The sequence below is a fragment of the Molossus molossus genome, unplaced genomic scaffold (genome assembly GCF_014108415.1).
Source record: "Molossus molossus isolate mMolMol1 unplaced genomic scaffold, mMolMol1.p scaffold_m16_p_4, whole genome shotgun sequence".
Taxonomy (NCBI): domain Eukaryota; kingdom Metazoa; phylum Chordata; class Mammalia; order Chiroptera; family Molossidae; genus Molossus; species Molossus molossus.
Genome location: NW_023425377.1, coordinates 81,094,644 through 81,102,935, shown reverse-complemented (window position 1 = coordinate 81,102,935; position 8,292 = coordinate 81,094,644). Strand labels below are relative to the sequence as shown.

Below are 8,292 nucleotides of genomic sequence, written 5' to 3'. Positions count from 1 at the left end.
GATACCGTGCTGCTACTGCTAACACATCTGTGTCATGTTGCATTATAAGCCCTGGAACACCCTGTCCTCCAGGACAGTTGCCAGGATTCTGTCCCAGAAGGCCACAGGCAGGACACAGGAATGGCTAGATGTACCAAGTGCTCCTCCTGTGACCCAACTTCCAGGATGAGATGGCACACAGTGGACCTGGGCAGGGCGTTGTACACACCCACAGCTGACCACTTGGGACACTGAAGGAGGTGTCTCTGATGCATCTCAGAAACCACGCCTCATTGTCTCCATCCTTAGCCTGAAGGAATGGGACTGGGTGATCTCAACTCCTTTTTAAGTGCAGGGGCTGTCAGATGTCTGCTCTCACATTTACCATGGGCCAGCTACCTCCCAAAATAGCCTGGTGGGAGGGGAAGCCATGAAGACCAATACACAGCTTGCCCAGCCATAGGGAATCTGAAGTGATGGGGCCTGGGGGTGGAAGCACCCATGCACTGTGAGACCCTGGGTGGTGCTCTCAAGACTATGTCTCAGTTTCCCTATGTGGGACAAAAGGAAAACTCCCAGAGCTACTTCTAGAGCCAGAGCGGCTGCTGTGACTTGGTGAGAGGCCTAGAACCTCCCTGGCTGCCCCTTGCTTCAGAAGGGGGCAGTTCCCATCTCAGCCAGCACACCAGGAGCTCATGCCCTCTCTATGTCCAGCAGCCACATTTGCCTTCTTTGTTCCTGTGACAGAGGCACAGCCACACCTCACAACCGTGCAGGGCAGGACAGTAGGGGCTTTGGGCCCTGGGAAGAGTGGCAGTCACTGGACAATTGATTCTAGGCCTGAGTTGGAAGACTAAAATCTTAGGACCCAAAAGACATCTCCCACGAAACCTTGATCCCTTCAGGGCTGCTCAGCCACCTGGCCATGCTGAGGGGACCCTGTTTGCCTCCAGAGCACCCTCAGCCTGTGACCTTGAACAACCACCACCAGCTGGGTGCTGAATTGGGGGTAACATGCCTGCAGGTGCAGTGCTGCCTCACCCTCTCTGCCCACCTATCATCTGGCCAGCGGCCATAGCACCCCACCCTGAGCCTAGTTGTTTTGGTTCATCCATCTCTGTGCCCCTTGAGTCTATGCCCTGGGTCCCTACAGTGGTACAAGATGTGTAAATACATAGAGCCCTGTTCCCACCCCCCCACCCCAATCAACCTAAAGCCATCGTCTGGTGGAAGAAAGGCACAGAACCAGGCGTCTCATGTGCACCTTTAATAAATGGAGCTGTTGAATCTTGCTCTACATGGCCCCGTTTCCAAATGGGTGTGAATAGGGAGGGGCTGGAGTACTTTGTGGAAACCAATCTGGTTTCCATCCAGATTGTCCACCTTGGGTCCATGTGCTAGAGGCAGATTGGGCTGCAGGGTTTGTACAGGGAGAGGACTCAAGACAGGTGGATGCACAGGGGAAGGTAACCAGAGTGTCTCACTCTGATCCTGGGGGTGTGGAGGGAGGGTGCTCTGGAGCCCCCAGACTCAGACTCAGGTGGCCCCACCTGGAGGCCAAGAATGTGCAGGGAGGGGTGACCTCCCAGTCCAGGGCAGCAGGGTACCTTTGAGATATTAGCAGGTAGACCCAGGGGGCGCTGGGTAGTGTAATCTCAGTGTCTACCACCCTAACTGGAGCCAAGCCGGCATTTTCTGAATGCCTGTGCCCCAACAAGTTTCAGGGGTTTCTCAAGTTTAAGCAGATACCCCTTCTTCAGAGGAAAGAGAAACATCTCCTGGGGATGCTGGGTCACCCTTGTCAAGGACTTGCCTTGTGTGTCCAGGTACTTCCCTAAGCTCCCGGGGAAACCTGGAAAAGAGTGGCTCACAGAGGCACTGTCCAGATGGCTGGTGGCAGTGGGGATTTCATCTGAGGAATTTTGTGGGGACACCTAAGATAGCCTGGTCTGCCAGGATGGAGGTGGCTGGATGAGGAGGGCTCCAAGCAAGTAATGGACAGCTTGTCCTATCTTGGGAGCCCAGGCCAGCACTCCCATCTGATGGATCCCACAGCCAACAGGTTGGTCTTGCACCCCAACTGTGAACCAGAAGGACAAGTGCTGCCCTAGAAAAGAGCCCACGCCTTAGATCAAGGTGCTTGGGGTCACTGGAGGCCCCATCTCAGATCTGGGCCCTGCTACACAATCACTCCTCACATGGCCATAGCCACTGGGCTAAAGGAGAGGATAGAACCCCCATCCTCTTCTGGAATATCAGGGAGCCCCACAGTTCACACAAAGGTGGGCCCAATCTAATGGATGATCGGTGAAGCAGGGTCACCAAAGGAAGGAAGGGGAGGATGGGTTCTGAGGCCCCACACCAAATCCAAGCTGATGGTAATCAGGCCCCAGAAGAGAAGCCTGGGGGTGAATGGCATCCACAAAGACTGTCGTGAACCTCGGTGAGGGGCCTGTGTCCAGCTGAGGCAGGTGTCCCTCCTCATTCCGCACTGTCCCTGCTGCAACAACACACTGGGCAGGCTTTGTCCCCTGGGGTCTCCAGGTACCAAGGTGAGGCTTAGCCATGAAACAGAGAGCCCAGAATCTGTTTCTGGGACTCAGGGGCCCATGTCTGAAGTGTGCCAGGCCAGGACCAAAAGTTCCAGGAGGCCATGGGGTGCACTGTCCGGAGACTGCATGCTCAGGCAAGACTGAGGGTCAGGTCAGCCTGAGAAGGGGGTTGCGGCCCCTGACAGCGCCACCTGCTTCACCTGGATGATGTCCCGCTCCAGCTCCTGGCCAGCTTGCCGAAGGTCCTCATACCTCTGTCTTAGCTCATCACCTGCTTGCTTTAGCCGCTGGTTGGTGGTTACGTAGGCCCGGCTCTGCTGGTAGAGCTGCTCAGGGTTTTCAGCCCTCCAGGACGGGCCTGGGGAGACTGTGAACAGAACACAGACCAATGGTCAGATGATGGGGCTTAGAGAGGCTCAATTTATACCCACAGCAAAGCATGTGACTGGAGGGGATGGGTCACGGAAGAGGCCCTGCCTTGGGGTGGGCACCGCTCTTGTAAAAGGCACTGACCCCACAACGGACCCACCAAGTACACTGGCCCTCATTACTGTTCATAAAGCCTAAGATCAACCTCCTACTCCTGAAAAACTACCTCATAGCCCTGTAACCTTGCAAAATCCAATGCTCGTAGTTAGGAGGCCGCAAAGGTAGGAGGGTGTGGACACGTCTCCAGGGGACTCCACTTCCTAACAACAGTGTACCCAGCCGAAGGAGGTGGAGTGGGGGGAGGAGGGCAGAAAAAGCACAGCTTCAGGGTCACCCAGACACATATCCAGGTCCTCTCTACTCTGCCTGGTCCCATGTGAATGGGAACAATGCAGCCTGCCATGCTTGACTATTGTCTGCTGTCACATCCTTGAAGCCCTGGAAACTCTGGTATTTATTAATTACTTTTTTCCCACCTGCTTTAGTAATAAGGTGGGAAACCCCAGACAGCGCACACGGAGACTAAGTGTGGTTCTAGATAAGAACACAGCCCAGCCCTGGCCCATTTGACTCAGTGGTTAGAATGTCAGCCTGAGGACCCAAGAGTCAGAGATTCGATCCCCGGTCAAGGGCAAGTAGCTCAAATGCAGGTTCGATCTCCGACCTGGGACCGTGTGGGAAGCAACCAATCAATGTGTCTCTCTCACATCAATGTTCTCTCTCTCCCTTTCTCCCTCTCTCTCTCCCTCCCACTTTATTTATTTTATTTTTTTTCTTTTTTTTTTTTTTATCCTCACCCGAGAACACTTTTCCATTTTTTGTACAGATAGAATGGGAGGGAGAGAGAGGAAGGGAGAGAGAGTGAGAAACATCAATGTGAAGGGACACATCGAGTGGCTGCCACCCGCACGACCAACCAGGGCCGGGGACAAACTGCAACCTAAGTACGTGCCCTTAGCGGGAACCGAACCCGGGTCTCTCCGGACCGCAGGCCGACGCTCTAACCACTGAGCCAAACTGGCCAGGGCTTTTTTTTTTTTTTTTTTCCTCACCCGAGGACATTTTTCCATTTTTTTTGTTCAGATAGAGCGGGAGAGAGAGAGAGGAAGAGAGAGAGAGAGAAACATTGATGTGAAGGGACACATCGAGTGGCTGCCACCCGCACGACCAACCAGGGCCGGGGACAAACTGCAACCGAGGTACGTGCCCTTAGCGGGAACCCAACCCAGGTCTCTCAGTACCGCAGGCCGACGCTCCAACCGCTGCGCCAAACCGGCCAGGGCTCTCTCCCTCCCACTTTAAAAATGAATGGAAAAATATCCTCTGGTGAGGATAAAAAAAAAAAACACGGCCCAGCAGAGGAAGCACCTCTCCCTTGAGTGGCCCCAGCTCTGCTTGTGCCTATTTTCCCATTCTCCAAATGCTGGTGGACCTGTCCATCCATGATTTTTTTTTTGGTTAATCCTCACCCAAGAATATTTTTTCTATTGATTTTTAGAGGTGGAAGAGAGGGGGAGAGACACAGAGAGAGAAACATTGATGTGAGAGAGAGACATCAATTGGCTGCCTCTGGCACACTCCCTGACCAACTGGGGCAGGGGATCGAACCTACAACCCAGGTACAGGCCCTTGACTGGGACTTGAACATGAGACTCTTTGGCACACAGCCCAGTGCTCCAACCACTGAGCCACGCCAGCCAGAGCTGCCCATGATTCTTCTTTTTTATCTTCCCATTATTGATTTAAGAGAGAGATAGAAGAAGTGAGAGGGAGAGAGAGAAACATTGATGAGAGAGAACATCTATTGGCCGCCTCCTGTACCTCCCCCACTGGGGATCGGGCCCACAATCTGGGCATGTGTCCTGACCGGGAATCCAACCAGCAACCAGTTGGTGCGTGGGTTGACGCTCAACCACTGAGCCACACTGGCCGGACTGCCTATGATTCTTAAGCTGGGCTCAATAAACCTCAGATGACCCAGGCTTGAGATAAACAAGGCTTATGTTCCTGGGGCTGCCCATTCAACAGAACATTCCTGGTGATGGAAAAGTCCTCCATCTGAGCTGCCCAACATAGTAGCAGCCACAGGTGTCTTTTGGGCACTTGAAATGTGGCTACAAGGAGCAACGAAGTGAATTTTTTTACTATTACTTAATCTGAAAAAATGTTTTCCATAGCATTTCTCACCTTATATTGCCCACAAAACTCATATTTACTACCTTGATCCCAATGACCCAAGGGCCAGCACTGTCATCTCTTTTGTTCACCTCTTCACTCCAGTTCTTAGAACAGAACCCAGTGCATAATAGGTTCTTAATGAAGGTTTGTTGAATGAATAAGCAAACTTCATCAACCAGAACACAAAATTCACCCAACTACCCCAGGCCAAAGCCACTAGTCACTGGCCTGCTACCATCTTCTCCAGGAGGGACTGAGCAACTTTGTTCACAAAAGGCCAACAATATGTAGTTTTGGCTTTGTAGAGCCAGTCAGTCTGTCTCGACTACTCAAACCTGCCATTATGTTCTGAAAGCAGCCAGGTCCATACATTCACAAACAGGAATGGCTGTGCACTAACACAACTTTACAGACACACATCTGAATTTCATAACATTTCCACTTGTCAGGAAATAATACCCCCGCATGCCCAAGAATTTAAAAAACCGTAAACTCCATTCTTAGTTTCCTAGCCTTACCAGAACAGGCGGCGGGCAGGATTTGGCTTCGGACCCGGGTCCTACACGCCCCTCTGAAGACGCACCCCACTTTATTATTAGGAGAGGGGCTCAGAGAGGGTAAGGATCGTGCCACAGTCTCTGCTCTAAATTCCACTATTTCAACGGACCTGCTACTACCGGTTGGAGCTGGGGTGTGCTTCTCCTCCCCCTGCCCCCAGCACCTCGCAGCTGGGGTCTCGGAGCGGCCTCTTCCTTGCCCGTCCTGGGCTATCCTACCTTCCGGAGCCAGGGCGGTGAAGACTAGGTCCTCGGCGGGCGCCCCCCGCACGTCTTCCAGGATCTGCTCCATCGTGGGGGGCGCCGGGCGAGTGGGCAACACCATGCGCTTCTTGGCCTTCGAGCCCATCCCTGGAGGCGAGAGAACCAAGCGTTACGAGGACGTCCACCTCTTGGCCTTTGTCCGTTCCTACCGCCCAGCGATTCCTACACACTAGCCCTGCCCCGCCCCTTCAGCGTCGGGCTCCACCTCTGCCTCAGTTTCCCCGCCGAAACAGCAGCCACTGTGCTTCACCTGACCGGCAGGCGTCATAAAGCAGCTAGTTCTGCTTCCGGTTGGAGCGCGGCCCCGCCCTCCAGGCCCTGAGGCGAATTTCCGGCATCCTCTTTCTCTAGTCTGCGGCTTGTCCTGAGGTCACGCCCTCTCTTAAAGAGGCCGCGCTCTCCAGCGACCAGGTGCGATCCAAAAGGAGCTGTGGCGAGACCAGAATCAGCGCTCCCGGGCTGGGCGTGGAGTCCAATCCTGACTTCTCTCCTTGCATAACAAAACATCACAGGCCCGGTTTTCTGCAAAAAGGGTACGCAACCCCTAACCCATGTAGCTGTCCTGGGAACAAAGTTCTTGTCCACAGATGGTGGCCTGGTGCACAATGAGCGCTCAGTGAATGCTAACTGCGCCAATTACCAGCAAGGTGGCCAGGGACCAGGACACATTCCGCCACCAACTGGACAGCATCTCGCCTGCTGGATCTGGGTCAACGTCTTCCCTCTGACCTCTAAAACCCCCTCCCCACTCTGTGGGTAGTGCTGGACTGCCATCTTGGCTAGAATAGACAGGCCCAGAGCATAGGGCGATTTTTGTGTGTGTGTGTTTTTAACAGCTTTATTGAATGTAAATTATATACTATAGAAGTCCACCTGTTTAAAGTATACAATTCTGTGGTTTGCGGAACCACCACTACAGTCTAATTCTAGAACGTTTGCATCACCCCAAAGAGAAGCTCATTAGCAGTTACAACCCCCACCCCCTCCACCCCAACCCACTAATCCACTTCCTGTCTCTCTGGAATTGTCTGTTCTGGACATTTCACATAAATGGAATCTCACACTATGTGGCCTTGGGTATCCGGGTATCTGGCTTCTCTTACTGAACATCATGGTTTCAAAGTGCATCCATGTTGTATGAGTGTCAGTGCTTCACTCCTTTTCATAGTTGAGTAATATTCCAATGCATGGAGGGACCATGTGTTTATCTGTTCATCTGCTGATGGACACTTGGGTTGTTTTTGGCCATTGTGAATCCTGTTGCTGTGGACTTCAACACTTTACAGGTTTTTGTGTGGACTTCTGTTTTCAGTTTTCCTGGCTATGTACCTTCAAGTGGAATTACTGGGTCTCTTGGTAACTGTGTTTAATGCCTGTGAAACTGCCCAACTTTTTCCCAAGGGGCTGCCTCAAGTTGGTGCATTTTGGGTGCTTACTGTGTGCCAGGCAGGAAAACTGCCTCTCGTGATCCTTGCAAGCATTTGATGACACAGGTGCTATTGGTGCTGTGGCACAGGTGAGGCCACTGAGACTCCAAGAGGGAGGCCAGGTGCCCCTGGACACACAGCCTAGCCCTGCTAGGGCTGGGCTCACCCTCAGGCTTAAATCCAGAGCTAGAGACTGAGTGGGGTGAGATTCTGGGTGTGTGGGCAGGACTGGGAGGGTATCTGGTGAGGGAGATGTGGCTCTCTCTTTCCTTGCTGGCCACCTGCTTCTAGTGGGCCCATCTGGGCACCCACGTCTCCTCCTCCAGACAAATCTAGGTCAGAGGTCTATGACAGTATCTGGTTCCAAGTGCTGGGAGGCAGCAGTCTCTCGATGCCTATTTGCAAAGCCCTCAACAGAGCCTTTTTCCCTTCAAGGCTTGAAATTGGGCAACCTGAGCCCAGTGGCAGGGCAAATTCCCAGGTTCCCAGGGCTACAAAAGGGGGTAATTTCTGGGGTCTATGGACTCCTACAACAGGTGAGGTCTGCTCTTTCCAGCCTGAGTGAAGCCCTATAGTCAAGGGCACAGGGCAGCCTTCACTTCCTTGTGGAAGTCCCCTCCCCACTCTGAACATTGGGACAAACATGTCCCCACCCAATTGGCATGTGTGAGGACAGAGGGACATTTAATAGCTCATTCTGTATCCCCTTTCCTACCCCACCTCAGGATCCTCTTTCTGTTCCAGAAAGGTGGGAGACTCACTTTAAAAATGGGGATGTTGAGGCCATGGGGGATGAGAGCAAAGTACCTCTGGCCCATAATTCTCTCAGCTTCCTGAAGACCTTCAGGGAATAGAATATAATTATTGGAAGCTCAGGCCCTCTTCTGCTAGTTGTCTGTGTCAACA

General features: G+C 52.9%; 1 protein-coding gene across 3 annotated transcripts; it reads right to left on the bottom strand.

Moving 5' to 3' along the window:
* Window positions 1-1,239: 1,239 nt before the first annotated feature.
* Window positions 1,240-6,274, bottom strand: CUNH19orf25 (chromosome unknown C19orf25 homolog). Of its 3 annotated transcripts, none has more exons than XM_036240584.1 (3): window positions 6,210-6,274; window positions 5,915-6,046; window positions 1,240-2,898 (listed from the first exon to the last, which is right to left on the bottom strand). In XM_036240584.1, exons 2-3 carry the CDS (start codon window positions 6,042-6,044, stop codon window positions 2,684-2,686), a joined length of 345 nt encoding a protein of 114 aa, XP_036096477.1. In that variant the 5' UTR covers window positions 6,045-6,046; window positions 6,210-6,274; the 3' UTR covers window positions 1,240-2,683. The 3 variants fall into 3 exon arrangements, with proteins under 3 accessions (XP_036096477.1, XP_036096475.1, XP_036096476.1); XM_036240582.1 differs by having other exon boundaries at window positions 6,165-6,226; XM_036240583.1 differs by having other exon boundaries at window positions 5,915-6,229.
* Window positions 6,275-8,292: the final 2,018 nt, after the last annotated feature.

What these genes read in the sequence shown, in the direction of transcription:
- CUNH19orf25 (XM_036240584.1), bottom strand. Translation starts at nt 6,044, where the DNA reads ATGGGCTCGAAGGCCAAGAAGCGCATGGTGTTGCCCACTCGCCCGGCG. An exon ending in CACCGCCCTGGCTCCGGAAG is followed by an intron (nt 2,899 to 5,914) that starts GTAGGATAGCCC and finishes TTCTGTTCACAG; the next exon opens with TCTCCCCAGGCCCGTCCTGG.